Source organism: Pseudorca crassidens, chromosome 16 (genome assembly GCF_039906515.1).
Source record: "Pseudorca crassidens isolate mPseCra1 chromosome 16, mPseCra1.hap1, whole genome shotgun sequence".
NCBI lineage: Eukaryota > Metazoa > Chordata > Mammalia > Artiodactyla > Delphinidae > Pseudorca > Pseudorca crassidens.
In genome coordinates this window covers 46876471-46897022 of record NC_090311.1, presented here as the reverse complement: position 1 = coordinate 46897022, position 20552 = coordinate 46876471, and the positions used below count along the sequence as shown (strand labels likewise).

At 44.2% G+C, this 20552-nt stretch overlaps 1 protein-coding gene across 7 annotated transcripts in view; it reads right to left on the bottom strand.

Moving 5' to 3' along the window:
- Nucleotides 1-11875, bottom strand: part of ARHGAP22 (Rho GTPase activating protein 22) — a 207443-nt gene extending 195568 nt beyond the window's left edge. For 3 of the 7 annotated variants that reach the window (XM_067710250.1, XM_067710252.1, XM_067710253.1), the window contains exons 1-2: nt 11556-11862; nt 378-542 (exon numbers count right to left, since the gene is read on the bottom strand). In XM_067710250.1, the coding sequence (XP_067566351.1) occupies nt 378-429 (52 nt within the window). In that variant the 5' untranslated portion in view covers nt 430-542; nt 11556-11862. Of the gene's footprint in view, nt 1-377; nt 543-11555 lie in introns of all 7 variants that reach the window. The other 4 variants (XM_067710255.1, XM_067710256.1, XM_067710258.1 and 1 more) reach the window with 4 other exon arrangements.
- Between the last annotated feature and the right edge of the window lie 8677 nt (nt 11876-20552).

The window sequence follows — 20552 nt, the reverse complement described above, 5'->3', positions numbered from 1 at the left end:
CAAGCAAGATACAGGGCAGCCTCAGAATGCACAGCCTTCCCTGTGATGGCCTTTTGTACCCATGGTCTGTGGGCACAGTGATTCTTACAGACTCTGAATGTCATCAGAGCCCTGAGCCACTGGAGCCAGGGTCCCTGACAATCGTGGTCATGATGAAGGCTCTGTTTTTCAGGCAGACATGAACCAGCTCCCGAGTTCAGGGGTGAGGGCTGAGCCATCAGTCAGTGCCTGGGCCCTGGCCACAGACGCCCCTAGGTGCTCTCAGATTACAAGACCAAGACAGCTTCTTTGGGTGGCCACAAATGAGCCCATCCCTCAAGCAAGAAGCCAAGAACCAAGGTAATCATACACCACATAGAATAAAATAAACTTCTTACCGAAATACCTGGCTGCAAACGTTCTTCTTTTGCTGGAAGCTGTCGGCAACATAACGAAGCTGGCAGTCTATGTGCAAATTTCTTGTATATCCTTTTTATAAAGAGCCAACCACATCCTCAAGCAGACACGCTAATTCTTGTTTTCCAGTAACAGGAGATCAGCATCTATAGAAGAGAAATATATTTAGAATGCCCTTTATCTGGTGTTTTCTTGGGTTTCCAACAAGAAGCCTCACTGTGAGGAATTAGTCCCTTTAATGCAAGTGTACCAGGGATCTTGGGATGGCCTTGGGCAAGTCAGACCTCTGGGTATCAGTTCCTCAAATCTGTAAAATGGGAACAAGAATGAACCACCCCTCAGAGTGAACGATGGGTCAACGAGATGGCGGGTATAAAACAGCAAAGCCCTCCACACGTCAGATGCTATGTTTGATCTTTTCAATCAGATGGCCTGGATTTAAAAGGAGCTGTGTTTTCCAGAGAGCTTCAAAACAGCTACAAACAATAACCTGCAAACGTGCAATGTGACTTCCAGGACTCTCACCTGATGTGCACGGCAGTCCTGTTAGTGGAGAGACAGAGGATGCGGACCCCACCCCTAGATGGAGAAACAAAGCCCCAGCAGCACCCGTGGCAGACCCTCACGTGGTACACTGCTGCTAACAGCATGGCTTCTCATTCTATTTCTGGAAATTTAGCATCATTATTTCATAATTTACAGTTGTGGAAAGTGGAAAAGAAAAATCCTGATTAGGAAACAGCCAAGTGACATTTATGAAGCCCTCAACATCATTGACATCGTGGTCTTGGCAAACTAAGGGACAGGCAGCTCCTGGGGAGGGGGGGGGCAGTGTTATCGTGTTTAAATACACATGGAGTTTATACAGTCTGAGAAGCAACTCTTGGTGGGGACACCCAACAGAATGTTCTCCCAACTACCCTTCTTATTTCCTTTGCTTCCCTGCCTCTGCTGTGTTGAGTTTGTTTCGTGTTTGTGATTATAGAACCAATCACTGTTACGCAGATAAAACAAGCATAGCCAGCACTCATTGTTGGCGTGTCCCCTCCACCCTGGGGCTGTGGGCTGCTGGACAGTACTCCGCAGGCTGCACTGGGGCAGTGTCACCTCGCTCCATGCCTTGGTGACCAGGCACAGCTCCTGCTGCTGGTGTTCTGAGGGGAGCATTAGGACAATCCAGTGGAGGGGCCAAGCTGCGCACTGGGGAGTGACCTGGGGCAGCTGGGAGCAGAAGCTGGTGGGTGAGAGCAAAACTGCTTGAAGAGAACAACAAAGCCCCAACCAGAGATGCCAGTGTGCCCTTGGGCCCAAGTGAACGGTGGTTTGGCTTGCAAAGGGAAGCCGGGGCAAAAAGCAGAGTCAGAAGAGTGATGGAGCCCAAAGTACAGAGGCAGCAACAGAGCAGAGCCAAGGAGCTAGAGGAGCGTCAAGCCTGAGACCCTTGGAACTGGGACAGACCTAAGAGGCCCTTGCGGACAGAGTGACATCTCTCTGTATACTCTAAGCATCCAGGGGTGGGAGGGTGACGGAGGGGGTGGGGAATGAGAGGAAGAAGCCCATCCCATGACCCCATGACCTAGTGTAGTAAGGGCTTTAGAGTTTAAAAATCTGGGTCCGTGTCCAGGTCCAGGGTTTTTTTTTTTCCCCTAGTAGTGTGAATCTGGATGTGTAGCTGAAATAGGGTTACCAGATTTAGCAATTAAAAATACAGAATGCCCAGTTATATTTTTAGTATAAGTGTGTTACAAATATTTCATGGGACATAATATCTACTATAAAGGTATTCCTGGTTGATATTCATTGTTGATAACTGATCTGAAATTCTGATTTAACTGGGTGTCCTATATTTTAGCTGGTTACTCAGCCTTCTGAGTATCCATTTTAGCTTTGGTTAAAAGAGGATGATCAGGTAAGAATCTTTCAGTTTCTGGAAAAAAAAGACAATCAAAATTGGCTTAAAAGATAAGGGGGTATATTTTGGCTTCTTTAGTGAGAAAGTTCTTGTGATATGGACTTCAGGTATGGTTAGATCCAGCAGCTTGACAATGTCAACCAAATCAGGTTTTTTGGTGTTTTTTTTTTTCTTCCAGTTCTCTTGTTTGCTTCCTGAGGTGTCTCCTTCATCTTCATCAAGGTTGCCTTATGATTAAAAAAAATGCTGGAGGTGGAGATCAAGGTGGTGGAATAGAAGGACCTGGAACTCACCTCCTCCCACAGATACATCAAAACTACATCTACATGTGGGACAATTTTCACAGAATACCCACTGAACACTGGCAGAAGATCTCATATAACCAAAGCTGCAAGAAAGATCACCACATAATCGGGTAGGAAGAAAGAAGAAAAAGGAATTGGGATAGGACCTGTGCCCCTGGAAGGGAGCTGTGGAAGAGGAAATGTTCCCTCACCCTGGGAATGCCTTTCACTGGCTGGGAGATCAGCCAGGACAGACAGGGAGCTGTAGAGGCTCAGAGAAGAATGCAGCAGCCAGTTTGTGGCAGGCAGGGCAGAGAGAGACCAGCACAGATGGTCCTGGCCACCTTGCTGCACGTCCTCCCAGCCCGAGTCGTGCACCTGCTGGTGTGCACAGTGGCTGGATGTGGAAACTCGAGCTTCAGCGGACAGACCAGGGGAGAGGACATGATGTGGCTGCATGGAGACAGCCCAAAGGGCCTGGAGTGTGGCCAGGCTGCAACTGGGGGTGTGTGCGGGACAGAGCCCAGGTCCACCTACGAGCCCCATTGTCAGTGCATGTGAAGGGCGAGTGGTTGGCCCCACCACAGCAGCCTCAGCATGCTCAGAGCAGGCGGCTCCACCACCAGGAGATCCGAAAGCACGCAAGCTCTGGCAGGCTGCCCACATGTGGAGGTGGGGCTGAAATCGGAGCCCATTCCCCGTGAGTGCACAACTTGGAAAGCGGGGCTGAAATCTGAGCTGATTCCCTGCAGCTGCAAGATTTGGGTGGAGACGTGTGAGTGCAGCACCTGCAGGACATCCCAGAGGATTACTGGCGCTCCCCTAGCTAGGATGGGTCTGACATCAGCAGTGGTGGGTTTTCTGGGTACACACACTGAGAAGCTGATTCCCAGCTCTCCCATAGAGGGTCTGGGTGAATGACTACAGTGGGTGCTGGTGGATCTGTGCCAACGGCTTTGTCAGCACAGCGCCTGAGGAACATCCGGGCTGATTGCCTGTGTTCTCATGGCTGAAGTGAGGCTGAGGGAAGTGCCAACAACAGTGTACTTTGTGAGCACACACAGTGGGTGACAGGTGACAGCACAGAGCACACATCCTGGTGGACATCTCCTGTGGAGGAATACTCAGTGGCTCCACCCCCAGCAGGAGCGCTCCAGTCCCACCTACCTCCCACTGAAGCTTAGAACCAGATCTGGGGGCTTCTCCTCCAACAACTGGGGAGCAGACCCTGCCCCAACAGGGCTGTGACAACCATAGAGCAAAGAGGAGGCCCTGCTCAACATCCAGTTCAGGCTCTGGTCACCACAACACCAATCACATCCCCTATCAAGGGGATAATGGCCAGCACACCCTAAGGAAAGACATGGCAGGCATCCATACCAAAAAGCCCTCGCACCAAAAACATTAGACTCACGAAGGCTACACAGGGACACTCCCACACGAAAACAGCCCTTCAAGACTACAGCAGATAACTGTTTCTCCTAAATTCAGAGTCTGAGAAATATAAGTAAAATGAAGAAGCAGAGGAACCGCTCCCAATGAAAAGAATAAGAGACTTATCCTGAAAAAAACAAACAATGAAACAGACCTCTCCAGTCTGCTAGACCCTGAGTTCAAAAAGGAGGTAATAAAAATATTGAAGGGATTAAGAAAGGCTATCAATAGAAACGCAGATCACTGTAACAAGGAACTAGGAGCTATAAAGAGGAGCCAGTCAAAATTAGAAAACTCAATTGCCAAGATGAAGACCAAGCTAAAGGCAATAAATAGTAAACTAAATAATGCAGAAGAATGAATGAGTGGTCTGGAAGATAGAATAATGGAATCACCCAATCAGAACAGCAGACAGAAAGACAAATTTTAAAAAATGAAAGCAATATATGAAACCTATGGGGTAATATAAAGCATGCCAATCTATGCATAATAGGGATCCAGAGGAGAAGAAAGAGAAAAGGGGATCAAAAACGTATTTGAAGTAATTATAGCTGAAAAATTCCCAAACCTAAATAAGGAAACAGATATCCAGGTACAGGAAGCACAGAGGGTTCCAAACAAGATGACCCCAAACAGACCTATACCAAGACATATTATAATTAAAATGGCAAAATTTAAAGATAAAGAGAGGATTCTAAAGGCAGCAAGAGAAAAACAAAGAGTTAGTTACAAGGGAACCCTGATAAGGCTATAAGCTGATTGCTCTACAGAAACATTGCAAGCCAGAAGGGAGTGACAAGATACATTCAAAGTCCTGAAAGGGAAAAACCGGCCATGTAGGATACTCTACCCAGCAAGATAATCATTTAGAATAGAAGAAGAAATTAGTTTTCAGACAAGTAAAAACTAAAAGAATACAGCAATACTAAACCTATTCTAAAAGAAATATTGAAAGGTCTTCTTTAAATAGAAAAGAAACAAGAATCTATAGGAAACAGAAAATCACAATAGGAAAAACAAATATATAAAAGGATTGTAGATCACTTAAGTAAACAAGTACATAGATTTTTAAAAAATCAAAAAAATTTGTGAAAGCAATTATAACTATAATGAACAGCAAAAGGATAACACTAAGATGTAAAACAGGACTTCAAAGTCATAAAATGTGGAGGAGGGGAGTAAGAAAGTGTAGGGTTTTTGTAGAAAGTGTTTGAGCTTATATAAACATCAGTGTAAACCAAGTAGCTATAGTAATGGCTTAACATACTTGAAAACCAGGGTAACCACAACTCAGAAACATATAATTGATTCACAAAAACCAAAAAGAAGAGAAAAGCATAATACAAAAGAAAACCATCAAACCACAAAAGGAAAAACAAAAAGATAAAGAAACAAAGAAGAAATACAAAGAAACAAAGGAATCAATTGGAAAACAAGGTTCAAAATGGCAATAAATACATACTTATCAATAATTACCTTAAATGTTGATGGACTAAATGCTCCAATCAAAAGACACAGAGTAGCAGACTGGATAATAAAACAAGAGCCTACAATATGCTGCCTACAAGAGACCTACCTTAGGGCAAAGGACACACATACATTGAAAGTGAGGGGAGGGAAAAAGATATTTCATGCAAATGGAAATGACAAGAAAGCAGGGGTAGTAATACTCATACCAGACAAAACAGACTTTAAAACAAAGGCCATAAAGAAATACAAAGAAGGACGCTATATAATGATAAAAGGATCAATACAAGAACAGGATATTATACTCATTAACATATATGCACCCAATAGGAGTACCCAAGTACATAAAACAAATACTAACAGAAATAAATGGAGAAACTGATAGGAATACAATAATAGTAGGAGACTTTAACATCACACTGACATCAATGGACAGATCTTCCAGACAGAAAATCAATAAGGCAACAGAGATCCTAAATGACACAATAGAATAGTTAGACTTAATTGATATTTTCAGGACATTACATCCAAAATAAGCAGAATACACTTTCTTTTCAAGTGCACATGGAACATTCTCTAGGATGGACCACATACTAGGACACAAAACAAGCCTTAACAAATTTAAGAGGATAGAAATTAGTTCAAGCATCTTTTCTGACCATAATGGCATGAAACTAGAAATGAACCACATAAAGAGAAAGGAGAAAAAAAACAATTACATGGAGACAAAACAACATGCCACTAAAAAACCAATGGTAACTGATGAAATCAGAGGAAATTAAAAAATACCTTGAGAATAATGACAATGAAAACTCAACCATACGAAATCTATGGGATGCAGCAAAAACAGTACTAAGAGGAAAGTTTATAGTTATACAGGCCTTCCTCAAAAAATAAGAAAAATCTCAAATAAACAACCTAACCTATCACCTAAAAGAATTAGAAAAAAAGAACAAACAAAACCTGAAGTCAGCAGAAGAAGGAAATAATAGAGGTCAGAGAGGAAATAAATAAAACAGAGATTTAAAAAAATAGAAAAAAAAATCAATAAAACCAAGAACTATTTTTTTGAAAGGATAAACAAATTAGACAGACCTCTGGGCAAGCTCACCAAGAAGAGAAGAGAGAGGACCCAAACAAAAAAATAAGAAATTAAAGAGGAGAAATAGCAACCAATACTGCAGGAAAAAAAGAGAGAATATTATGAACAATAATATGCCAACAAATTGGACAACCTAGAAGAAATGTACAAGTTCCTAGAAACATACAGCCCACCAAAACTGAATCAAGAAGAAATAGATTATTTGAACAGACTGATCACTAGAAGTGAAATAGAATCTGTAACAAAAAAACTCCCTGCAAATAAAAGTCCAGAACTGGATGGCTTCCCTGGGGAATTCCACCAAACATACAAAGAGGAACTTATACTGATCCTTCTCAAACTATTCCAAAAGACAGAAGAGGAGGGAACACTCCCAAAGTCATTTCATGAAGCCACCATCACCCTGATACCGAAACCAGAAAAAGATGCTACAAAAACAGAAACCTACAGGCCAATATCTTTGATGAATCTAGATGCAAGAAATCCTCAACAAAATATTAGTAAACCACATCTAAAAACTCATAAAAAGTATCATACAACATGATCAAGTTGGATTAAACCTAGGGTCACAAGTATGATTCAACATATGCAAATCAATCAATGTGATACATCACATCAACAAAAGAAAAGACAAAAACCACATGATCATCTCAATAGATGCAGAAAAAGATTTGATAAAATTCAACATCCATTAATGATAAAAATACTCTCACCAAAGAGGGTATAGAGGGAACATATCTCAACCTAATAAAAGCTATTTATGACAAACCCACAGCCAACATAATACTCAACAGTGAAAAGCTGAAAGCCTTCCTGCTAAAATCTGGAACAAGACAAGGATGCCCACTCTCACCACTTCTATTTAACATAGTATTGGAGGTCCTATCCACAGCAATCAAACAAGAAAAGGAAACAAAAGTATCCAAATTGGAAGAGAAGAGGTAAAATTGTCACTATATGCAGATGACATGATATGATATATAGAAAACCCTAAAGACTCCCCACAAAAACAACTAGAATTGATAAATAAATTTAGCAAAGTAGCAGGATACAAGGTTAACATACAGAAATCTGTTGCATTTCTTTACACTAACAATGAAATACAGAAAGAGAAAGTAAAAAAAAAATCCCTTTTAAAATTGCAAAAAAAAAAAAATACTTAGGAATAAACCTGACCAAGGAGATGAAACACTTATATGCTGAGAACTATAAAACATTGATAAAGGAAACTGAAGATGATTCAAAGAAATGGAAAGATATTCCATTCTCTTGGATTGGAAGAATTAATATTGTTAAAATGGCCATACTACTCAAAGCAATCTACAGATTTAATGCAAGCCCTATCAAATTATCTGTGACATTTTTCACAGAACTAGAACAAATAATCCTAAAATTTATATGGAACCACAAAATACCCAGAGTTGCCAAAGCAATTCTGAGGAAAAAGAACAGAGGTTGGAACCATAACCATCCCAGACTTCAGACAATATTACAAAGCTACAGTAATCAAAACTGCATAGTATTGGCACAAAAACAGACACATGGATTAACAGAACAGAATAGAGAGCCCAGAAATAATCCCACACACCTACAGTCAATTAATCTTCAAAAAAGGAGGCAAGAATATACAATGGAGATAAGAGAGTCTCTTCAATAAGTGATGCTGGGAAAATTGGACTGCTACATGCAAAAGAATGAAATTAGAACATTCTTTAATACCATAAACAAAAATAAATGCAAAATGGATTAAAGACCTAAATGTAAGTGAGGATACTATAAAACTCCTAGAGGAAAACATAGATAGAACAATCTTTGACATAAATTGACGCAACATTTTTTTGGATCCATCTCCTAGAGTAATGGAAATAAAAGTAAAAATAAACAATTGGGACCTAAGTAAACTTAAAAGCTTTTGCACAGCAAAGGAAACAATAAACAAAACAAAAAGACAACCTATGGACTGGGGGAAAATATTTGTGAATGATGTGATTCAAAAAGGATTAATTTCCAAAATATACAAACAGCTCTTATGGCTCAATATCAAAAAAACAAACAACCCAATCAAAATATGGGCAGAGGACCTAAATAGACATTTCTCCAAAGAAGACATACAGATGGCCAAGAGGCACGTGAAAAGGTACTCAACGTCGCTGATTATTAGAGAAATGCAAATCAGAACCACAGTGAGTTATCACCTTACACTGGTCAGAATTATCAAAAAGTCTATAAATAATAAATGCTGCAGAGGGTATGGAGAAAAGGGAACCCTCCTACACTGTTGTTGGAATGTAAACAGTCACTATGGAGAACAGTATGGAGCTTCCTTAAAAAACTAAAAATAGAGTAGCATATGATCCAGCAATCCCACTCCTGGGCATGTATCTGGAGAAAACCATGGTTCGAAAGGGTATATGCACCCCAATGGTCACTGTAGCATGCTTTACAATAGCCTAGACATGAGAGCAACGTAAATGTCCATCGACAGATCAATGGATAAAGAAGAGGTGGCATATATGTGTGTGTGTGTGTGTGTGTGTGTGTGTGTGTGTGTGTGTGTGTATACATTATATGTGCGTCTGTGTATATATGATGGACTATTACTCAGTCATAAAAAGAATGAAATAACGCCATTTGTAGCAACATGCATGGACCTAGAGATCATCATACTAAGTGAAGTCTGACAGAGAAAGACAAATATATGATCTCACTTATAGGTGGAATCTAAGAAAAATGATACAAATGAACTTACATACAAAACAGAAACAGACTCACAGACATAGAAAGCAAACTTATGGTTACCAAAGGGGAAAGGGTGAGGGGAGGGATAGATTAGGAATTTGGGATTAACAGATTCACACTACTATATATAAAATAGATAAACAACAAGGTCCTACTGTATAACACAGGGAACTATATTCAATATCTTGTATTAACCTATAATGGAAAAGAATCTGAAAAAGAAGATATATATATATATTAACACAACATTCTAAATCAACTATACTTCAATTAAAAAAAAAGGTGTCAAGGTAATTCAGTGGGGAAAGGATAGTCTTTTCCATAAATGACGTTGTAACAGAGACACAAGGAAAAGAATGAACACCATGCACAAAGGCTAACATGAAATGAAGCATAGACCTAGACATAAGTGCTAAAATTATTATGCTTCTAAAACAGTGCTACCCAATAGAAGTATAATCTGAACCACAAATCCGAGCCATAGATACAATTTAAAACTTTTTAGTAGCCACATTAAAAAACATAAAAAGTAATGGGTGAAAATAATTTGGATATTTTATTTAAGCTAAAACATTCAAAATACTATAATTTCATCATGTAAGCAATAAAAAGATTATTGATGAGGAAAAAAAATGCTGAACACCAACTTCAGGAGCTAATATTTCCTCCTGCATGTCTAGAGGTAAGAAAAAACATATCTCCCAGTGTCTCTCTCAGAAGCACTGGGAAGGTTTCCCTCTCTATTTCTCCAAACAGCTCTTCCCTCACGGCCTTGATTGGGCAAACAATCTTTCCCTGAAACGATCCTGATGGTTGGGGAATAAGATGCGTTGATTGCCTAAAGCAACCTGGTCTCATCCCAGGAGCTGGGTGGAGTTGGCTTCCACAAAGCACCTGTGCTGGTACAGGATCTATGTAGATGCTAAAAATAGATGTCAGGGTACTGTGATCAAGGGGAGGGGGGAAGGGCTCAAAAAATACAATGCCCACTGCAGGTTGCTCTAAGATAAATGACACTGACCCCCCAGGTGTGTGTGTGTGTGTGTGTGTGTGTGTGTGTGTGTGTGTGTGTGTGTGTGTGTGTGTGTGTGTGTGTAACAATGTTAGTTCTTCCCCCTGGATGTGTTGATTGCCCTTCCTTTCCTCCCCAACCCCTACCCTTCTCCTGGCTACCCAATCTCAGCTCTGCCATCACACAACAGAGGCCTCCCTGGAAGGCAGTGAGCGGGGCCTCTGTCCTGTCTGTGCCACAGGCCCTGGGCAAGTCCCTGCCCCTCACTGCCCACCTGCATCATGGGGGGAGTATATATGTGTATGAGTGTGAGTGTGGGAGGCCTGATTATACCCGCAGGGCTCTGGTTGGAGGAGTGACCTTCACTGACCTCAGCCTGCAGCAGGATGACAAGGCCCTGGGGCGTGGGCATCTGCTTTGGGGAAAACATGGGTGGAAGGGCAGGTACGGTGGGTTCTGCTCTCCAGCTGGGGGAGAGCGACCTCAGGGCAGAGCGGCGGGGAGAACCGCTCTCCAATCACCTACCCCAGCCCTTGCCTGCCCCTCACCTGCCTTTCTCAGCAGCTGTGCTCCAGTGCAGGCCACAGCCCAGCTTAGCTCAGCACAGTAGGGGCACAGCTTCCAGGCCTGCCGTGAAGGGCAGTCTTGGAGAGCAAGGTGGGGGATGACTCAGCCAGGAGCAGCTCTGGTTGGTACCGGCCACACAGCAAACGGGCTCACCGTGGGGGTGGGTGCTGGGAACACCAGGTCTTCCTGAACTCAGGCCAGTGTGCCCTGTACCTGGGCATCACCCCACCCACAGGCATTATTACTAATGACAGCTAGCACTGAGTAGGCACTGACTGTAGACCACGCACATTAACCTGACAGCACCCAGAGGTGAATATTTCAGTGGAATTGCGAGTCATCCCAAGTCACACAGTTTAACATGGCGAAGATGGGGGTGTGATTCAAACCCAGATGGCTCTGGCAGTCACTGCCACCGCATTCTCCAAACTTAGACAGAGGGACCCTGTTGTCCTGGACTGGCCTAGGTGTTCACCCTATGCTTCCTCATTCATCTCCCACAGGGCCCCCCGCTGCCAGCGTGTGTGAGCACGGGGTAAAGAGCACCCCATCACCGTGTGGGCATCTGGGCCCGGCAGGCAGGGGGAGGCCCAGGCTTCTAGGAAAGCTGCCTGGGTGTTGCCCAGCCAGGGGTCTGCTCACCTGGTACAGGGGAGCCGGACACCTCCATTTCCGCTGCCCAGAGCCTGCCGGGGGTTCCCTCTTCAAGACACTGCCTGGAGGAAGCGACCGGGCTCCCTTCCCCCTCTTCTCACCCCGGAGGCCCTGCCATGGCCTTGGCCCTGCCCCCGGCCCCCATGTGACCAGCGGGAAAGGGAGGCGGGCAGGACAAGGAGGAAGCTGCCCAGGCCGAGCATCATCAGTCAGATCCAGGCTCCCTGGCTCCTCGGGGCCTCTGGGGATGGTGCGTTGATGGCCGTCCCTGGCCTGCTAAGAGGCTGCAGCAATCTCGCCTCAGGAAACGTTCCACGGGTGAGGCTGACCTCCGCCAGGAAGGGCTGTGACAGGGCGGCTCTCGGTCTCTGGCCTGGAGTTTGACTTGGTACAGAGCGCCGCCTGGTGGGCACCAGCGGCACTGCCTCCCACGGCCCTGGACCCCTCCCTCGCAGCCCCATCTCTGCATCCTTCCCCGCCTCTGGACCCGCAAATGCCAACTCGCCCCACCCTCATCTGTAGCCTCACCTTTCTTGGGGCCATGCGCGGCTCTCGCAGGTTGTACAGGATTCCTGGGGCTTCCTATACGGTCTTCCTCCGAGCAGCTGAATTCCCCGCAGCTGATCCAGTCCTGTCTGGAGTACGAGGAGGAAGTTGGGGCTGGAGAAGTCATTAGCAGCGGAGGAGCCCTCAGGTGGCAGAGGGAGGAGCTGAGCCACTTCCCAAAGTTACGGCCTCACCCACATCTCCCCACTCCGTGGACTGGGAAGCAGGTCAGAAAGGTTCAGTCCACTTCCCAAGGTGACAGATTACATCGCTGAGATTTGAAACCAAGGCCCGCTGATTCGAAAGGTTTTGAAAGTCAAGGCCAAGGAGGGAAGCAGGCAGATGGCCCTCAGTAACCTGCCTCCCAGTTGGGCTCTGGCGGGCAAAGAGCCCCCTTCTCCGAGAGGAGACCGGCCTCCCCCTCACCTGGTCTCAGAGTGGCTCCTCACTCTTGTTCTCCCTGACCAAGGCAGGTGGGGAGCTGGCCATGGACTGGTAGCCTTGGAAGCCTGATTCGGCATCTGGGCGGAGTGGGGCCTGGGGTGGAGGCTCGGCCAGTTCAGCCTCAGGAAGGTGATGATGGCAGAGGCGGGTGATCGCCCATCCTAAGCACTGGGATAACCTCTCGCCAGTCCTTGGAGACTGCTGAGAGTGGGGCAGGGTGGGCCATGGTGGAGGGGAGTTGCTGGCACAGGTAAGGTGGCATACATCCTGCTGCAAGGCCAGAGCTCAGGGGTCCTGAGGAGCCAAGTGTAATGTCCTGCTCTTGGACCTTCCCATGAGGGACTCAGTTGGAAAGCAGCAGACTAGGCCTCCTCTGTGCTTGCACTGTGGAGGGCTAACTCTCTGTTCAGCCCTGCTGGGGGAGGCAGTGGAGCTGGTGTGGAAGGAACGAGCGGGCTGGAGTCAAGCAAAGTTGAATTTGAGTCCTGCCATGGACACTTAGCTGGGTCACTGAGTAAGTTACACTGTTTCTCTCTGCACCCCATTCCCAATCTGTAAAATAAGGATAATAATACAGCTGACTCCAGGGTCTGTTGTGAGAATTAAGGAAAGTAAGTCATGCAAAGAACTCTGCTAAGTGCTTCCCGCTGGTCCTCACAGCCACGATGCACCAGCACTTAACAGGGATCCAGGAAGGGCTCATTTCCTGCATATTTCTCCATCAGCGGCCTCAGCATTAATTAGGGCAGGGTTCGGTTCTTAAACTGGGTTTCCCGCACAGTTTAATAAATTCTGCATTTTAATTTAACACAATAAATTAAAAAGTAAGCCCTTTTTAGAAGGTGGGATTACCACCTGACACTCAAACACTCCCAGGTGATTTTAATGCCTGAGTTTGCATTTGTATTAAAACCAAATTGGCAGCAAGTGACGGAGAACGTGTCTGTCGTTAATGTTTAGCACGTTGGGCCCTGGTGAAGTGGGTTCCTGGGGGAGCCAGCAGCCAGATTGTGGCTGCCTCTTGGGAGAGTTTTCTGGGGCCTCCCAGGTGACTGGGTGGGGACCCACAGCCCTCACCAGGAATCAGTCATCATCACTGAGATAACTGGCTTCCATGAAATTAGGGTTCTGTATAGGGGCTCTGAGGGCTTGGAAGTCCCCAGAAATCAGGGTGGCCACACAAAAATCCTCTGGAGGCCTCTGTTCAGTGAGCCATTGAACCCCAGCAGTCACAAATTCAGCCTGAACCACACTGTAAATCACATTTAATTAAGAGTTCCTAGGGGATATTTTTTTACCTAGCAAAGTTGTTCTGTTTTTCTAGTTGTTATAAGTTATAAGCATAGGGAGGCTACATATTGTTTTATGAGTGTATTGAAGTTGATGCTGGAGCCCAGGGGTTGCTTCCCCCTTCTTTTGGAGAGGCTTCCCATTATTGGGTAGAAGAAACACAGAACTAATTATAAACGGGTACTGAGCAATCCTGGCTGTAATTGGCAACTATGGCCACAAGATGGCGCTCTCAGCACACTGCTTCCGGCATTACTGGGTTTTCCAGCTGCGCATGGCCACCAGTCTGAGGAGGCCCTTCCTCGGAGGACAGGAGGTATCTGCCTCAGGGGGCTCAGGGGAGTCACCTGCAGAGCACACAAGGGAAACACATACTTCTGGGGGGGTCAGGGCTGGGACCAGGGTAAGGCAAGTGAGGCATCTACGGTGCAAACTTTAAGGAGGCAGTGAGTGCCTCACCCTCGTCCAGGCCCTGGGTCTACTGAGCTGGGATGTGTATGTGAGTAGTGACATGGGCACTGGAGAATGGTCCCCAAGACCTTAGGAGAGAGGAAGATGCTTTTGCCATAGCTCTGGTCAGGTGGGGCCCTCCTAGCTGGGGCACTAAGGTCCCTTGTCTCCCCAAGATGGTATGGCCAGGGAAATCAGATGTACTTTCTGGGAGGGAATGAAGAGGAATCGACAAGGTGCTCCCCATCCCGGATCCCACTCGAATCAGAGGCAAGTGTGTGTGGTGAGCAGAGAGGCCAGCAGGGTGTGGCAGCTGAGCAGAGCGCTGGCCTGGAGGCCCCTATCCCGCCTGCAGCTCAGGCTTGCCCCAGCCTTTCATGGCTCCCACTGGATAGAGGAGGAACAGCTGTGCTCCAACAGAGGCACGAGACCCTGGCACCTGTGGCAGGTGGGTCTCTGCCCAGGGTCTAGGTCCTCGGTATCACCGGTGACACTACCCACAATGCAGTGGGCAGTGTGGCCCCTGGAAGCTGGGTGAGGAGAGCTGATTTGTGAAGAAAGCGTGGGATGCCGGGTATACAGGTGGATGTAGAAATCAGCAAACATGTTGGTAAGTCTAAATCATCATTATGTATAAAAGAAATGAGCGTAATGAATTAAGGTGGGGTGTGAAGAACAGGGTGGAACTAAAATCACATACGACACAATAGCCAATACTGAACACAGTAACGTGTGCAACAAGAGTGGGGAGAATCAGAGCATTCTGACTTCTGGGTACTTGGGGCTTTAGCTCCGGACGAGCACTGTCCAATACAGATATACTGTGGGCCACACATGTAATTAAAACTTTTCTAGCAGCCACCTTCAAGAAAGAAGCAGAAAGAAACTAAAAAATTAGTTTCATATTTTATTTAATGCAATATATGCAAAGTTTTATAATTTCAACATGTAATCAATATAAATATTATCATTGAAAGATTTTATGTTCTTTTTATACTAGGTCTTCCAAAATCTGGTGTGTAGTTTATATTTATAGTGCATCTCAATTTGGATGCTAAATTTCCATTGGAAATAGTTCATCTATATTTAGATTTCATAAAATTTAGAGTTGAAAGAGATGATTCCCCTATCCAAATTGCTCCAAACATCTGTCAAAGCTTTTCAGTAACTGTACTGTGTATCAATTTTTAAATTAAAATTTAAATTAATTACAATAAAACTTTAATTGTTTGGTTGATCCCATTTCAAGTGCTCAGTAGCCACAGGAGGCTAGTAGCCCTACTGTATTTCACGATGCAGCACTAGACATCTTAAAGTCAAGTATGCATGCTAAAATTTTAAGAGTAACAAGTGAAGAACAGAGGTAGAATGTATAACTTCCAAACCAGTAGAGGGAGATAAAGACAAAAACAAAACAAAACAAAAACAAAACTATTTAATAAATTCAGCAGGAGGAAGAAAGGGAGAAAAAAAACTTAAAAGGAAAATCATGGCAAATGGAAACCCCAAAGAAGAAGGTAAAAAATACGTATAAATCTATCAGTAATCATAGTAAATGTAAACAGATTAAGCTTACATATTAAAAGGTAGAGATACTTGTTTGATTTTAAAAAGATTATAGCTGTATGCCAAGATATACCTAAAACCAAGAACAGAGAAATACTGAAAATACATGAATTGGATACACCAGCCAAAGAATAGCTAAAAGGAAACTTTGTAGTAATATTAATATAAGACATTGACAGATTAAGGAAAAGGGTTTATTGAGAATAAAGATTGTCAATATAAGATGATAAAAGAAACAAGTCACAGAGATGCGAAGGTCTTGAATCTATAAACACCTAACAATAAAGCTTGAAAGTTAGAAAACAAGCAAACACAAACCTATGACATAATGAGGAAAATTTGACAAATTCACAACCTTAGTTGAAAACCTAGAGGTCATCCCGACCTACTCCATGAGTAAGCCTTACAATTACTTCTACTTCCAAGGTACATGCAAATCCGTCCTTTTCTCTCCATCCCCACTATTATCCCCCTAGGCAGGCCACCACCATTTCTTTTTTTCTTTTTTCTTTTTTTTTTTGGTTGCACCGTGTGGCATGTGGGATCTTAGTTCCCAGACCAGGGATCAAACCCGTGCCCCGTGCAGTGGCAGTGTGGAGTCTTAACCACTGGACAAAGAGGGAAGTCCCATTTCTTGTCTGTCCTTATACAGGAACTTCCTCACTGGCTTCCACACATGCCCTGTTATCCCCAGGCTGTTCTTCATACAGCAGTAAAAAGTAAATTGGAAAAATATTTTACTATTAACATGCTTCCCATCATGCAAGTCTCAAGTCCAAACTCCCCTCCAGATCTTAGAAGGGCCCCCCAGAGGGCTCCTTGCCTGTTTCTTCCACTTGTCCCCACACCCTCCATCCCCACACACCTTGCCAGCATTATGCTCTGGGTGTACTGGCCACTTAACTCCTTTTCTGCCCCAGGCCCTTTGCATCTGCTTCTCCCCCTTTTTGAAATTCTCCACACATAGTCTCTCAATAAACACTTTCAGTTTGTTGAATGAACAAATACATACTAACCTGTTAACATAGGGATTTTAAAAGTCCTTATTTAATAGCTGAGGCCCAGAAAGACTGAGTGTATTTTTCAATATAGCATATTTGGCTATAGGGATATAAACCTAGTGGTTCCAGCAAATCACCAGAGATGAGCTCTGGCTGGACCATTGTGGGCTACACACATGGTCCTGCATGCATCACTGTGTCCAGGGCAGAGAATAATTTTATCTAATGGGCCTTGGTCACGTGTCCATCCACTGCCAAGAGGTGAGATCAGCTCCAACCAAACCCATGGAGTGAGAATGCATGAAGAGAGGCTCCCTAAACAGCTATATTTGTAATAGCCCCAAACAGAAAACATTCAAGGTAAACAGGCAAATAGTTAAACAGTGGTCCATCCATGCCATGGAATCCTACTCAGCCATAAAAAAGGAAGAACAATTGATACACACAACAACATAGAAGGATCTCAAGGGTATTATGCTGAGAGAAAAAAGCCAATCTCAAAAGGTCATATACTGTATGATTCTATTTATATAACATTCTCGAAATGACAAGATTGTGTACATGGAAAGCAGGTTAGTGGTTGCCAGGGGCTAAGGAATCCAGAGGGCAGGAGGTGGGTGTGATGAAATAATTCTGTATCTTGGTGGTTACAGAAATCAACACATGTGATAAAACATCAGAGAATGATATCCATGGTACAAACACCAGTTTCCTGGTTTTGATACTGCACTATATTTACTTGAGATGTAGTCATTGGGGGAAACTGGGGAAAGGGCATGTGGGACCTCTCTGGATCATTTTTGCAACTTCCTGTGAATCTATTATCATTTCAAAATAAAAAGTTTAAAACATAGAACACAAAATAGTGAATACTCACTAACAGTACCTATATACATTCCTAATTTATTATGTATGCACATAGAAAAGTCTTCTTAGGATGTTAAAACTTTGCTAATATATATTATTTATCATACTTTTAAAGATTTCTCTAAAGATCAAAAGGCAAAACATATATGATAATTAGTGAATATAATTCCCCTTCTCCCATCAAGAGGCGGGACGTGATGCTGAGACATTTCTGCACATAGCCCCTAAGAAGCCTGTCAGCTTCACTTTCTCTCCCAGGAAGTCAGCTGCTCTGTTGTAAAAGGCATGTGTTAAAGTCCAAGAGTGATGAGAGGCCATGTGGGAAAAGAGAGGCTGCCAGGAGCACTGAGGCACCAGTCGTGTAAAGCTTCCTGGATATTCCAGCCCCTCCCAGCCCCCAAGTGAATGCAGGTGGCGGCTCCCAGCCCACACTAAGTGGAGCAGAAGAACTGCCCAGCTGAGCCCTGCCTGCTTCCTGTCCCGCAGAATCGTGAGACGCAATACACAGCTGTTATTTTAAGCCATTATATTTTGTCATACACCAGTAGATATCTGAGACACTCTTCGATAAAACTTGGAGAAATTTGACAATTAAATGTTTGATTGAGCACCTACTGTTTGTCAGGTTCTGTGCTTGGGGCAGGGGCTACAGAATGAATAAGAAAGAGTCCCTGACTCAAGAGCTCACAGATGGAAAAGCAAGGAGGCAACTCTAACAGTGATTTGCAGAATGGATGAGCAGGGGGGCAAGTGTAGGGCGTTGCAGGGGGCAGAGGAGGAGAAAGCATTCTATCCCAGAAAGGCAGGAACCGGGATAAGATGTCTCTTCCTGTTGCTTCAGCCAGCAATAACTACCAGGGGCACTTTGTGATATTTCCCTCTGGTATCTTTTGTGGGCGGATTTTGCCATAGATGCAGTAACGATGCTGATTATAGATAACGTCAAAGACTTACCATGTGCCAGGTGCTGTGAATCACAATTGTTGTCCTCACAACCACCCACGAAGAAGGATATTGCTAGGGTCCCTGTACCAATGAGAAAGTTGAGGCTTAAAGAACTGAAGTTAGTTGCCCAAGGCAGCTAACAAGGGACAGAGGCAGGACTCAAACCCAAGTGCTCTGATCCCAGAGCAGGTGCTCACAGCCATGATGCTGCTAATCTGCTTTTTAATTGAACATTATAAATCAAGCATTTCTTCATGGTGCTAAAAATAACATCTGAAATGGCATATTATGGACTGTATAATAGGTTATTTTAAAGTCTTCTGAAATTGAACATTTCACATTATTTCCAACATGCAGAGAGTGCATTTTCACACAAAGATTTGCTTTTGCATTTATGTCCCCCCCTCATTCCATTATTTTAAAAAAGATTTGAGGCCAATATGAAACAAGCCTTTTCTGAATAGTGGGTCATTTCCTTAGGATAGATTCACAGAAGGGTAAATAAAATACTTTAAGTTTGGGGTTTCCTGAAAGGAATGTCTGGAAGGAAAGGGCAATCTCTGTGGGTCATAGTCACATCCACCCATATTTGGAGCAATTGTTCCCACATTCCATGGCTCTCTAGAAGCACAGAGAGGTGCTTCTGCAGAGGACCCAGCCATCATGAGCTGTAATGAAACTGCCTGTCAGTGTTCCCTCAGAACTTGAAGTGAACCTGCGGCTGAGGTTTGAGAATTCAAATGTGCTCTCTGGGCTGGTACCTCTGTGTGTGAGCGGAAAGCAGAAGTGGCCTGCCTCTCCGCCTCTTCCCCATACTTCAGAATCAGGCCAGTCTCTGCAATGGCTCTGGTGCTGGCAGCTTCCCAGGGTCTCTGGGGGAGCCTGGCAGTGGGTGACCATGGGTTGTTTGGGCCACAGGTTCTATTGGTAACTGGTGGTGGGGATGGGGACACCTCTCTTCAGGAGCAAGCACTGCTACTGTGCCTGCACATCCTCACGGATGCCCCAAGAGGCTGAGGGGCAGCGATCAGCAGCCCCTTTTTAGAGATGTGAAGGCGAAGGCTCAGAGAGGCGTGACCCGCACTGTCAGCACTGCTGTTTCCCAGCTCTTTTCCCCTGTCCTCCATGAAGAGCCCTGGCTGTCCTTCTAATGAGTCCTATAGCCCCTGGGACCACACTGGCCCTGGAGCATGGGAGGAGGAGGCGTTTCTCTCCATTTCCTCCTAGTTTCTTATGTGATGTAATGGTAGGAGCAGCAAGCCTCTGAGACAGTGGTGTGCTGGTAAATGCTTAACAGTCGGTTCTCAACAAATGCACCCACGTATCCATCTGCCTACGTTTATTATAAATTTTACTGATGTAAAGTATGTGTAGCACATAATTCACTAATAATAAGAAAAACATACAATTTTCTGTTGCAAATTCCATACAGCCAATTGATTCTTATAGAATACTTTTATTAATTTTTGCCAAACTCTTGACTCTGTACCCAACCTATATAGTCTCACTTTAGCCATGATTTGACAGATGGAGTTGCATCCTAATCCACAAGGCTCTACCCCATCATTTATAGTCATTAAATCTAATATGTAACCTACTGTTAAACTATTTCTCACCCTCATACAGATTATATTCCTTAAACTGAAACAATTTTCAGCTTTAGCACTATGTATGTGAGAACTTGACTCCATTGTCAGTGTTCTGAGTGACTTTGCTGAATTGGATAATCATTTTCAGACACTGGAAAAATATTTCCTCAGTTTTTTTTGGTGCTATTCACAACGTGATGGGTATAGACCCAGCACAATTTAAATTTAATCTGCATTACTAACACTTTCTCCACTAGTTAAGTCTAGTCAACAAAACAATAATTTAA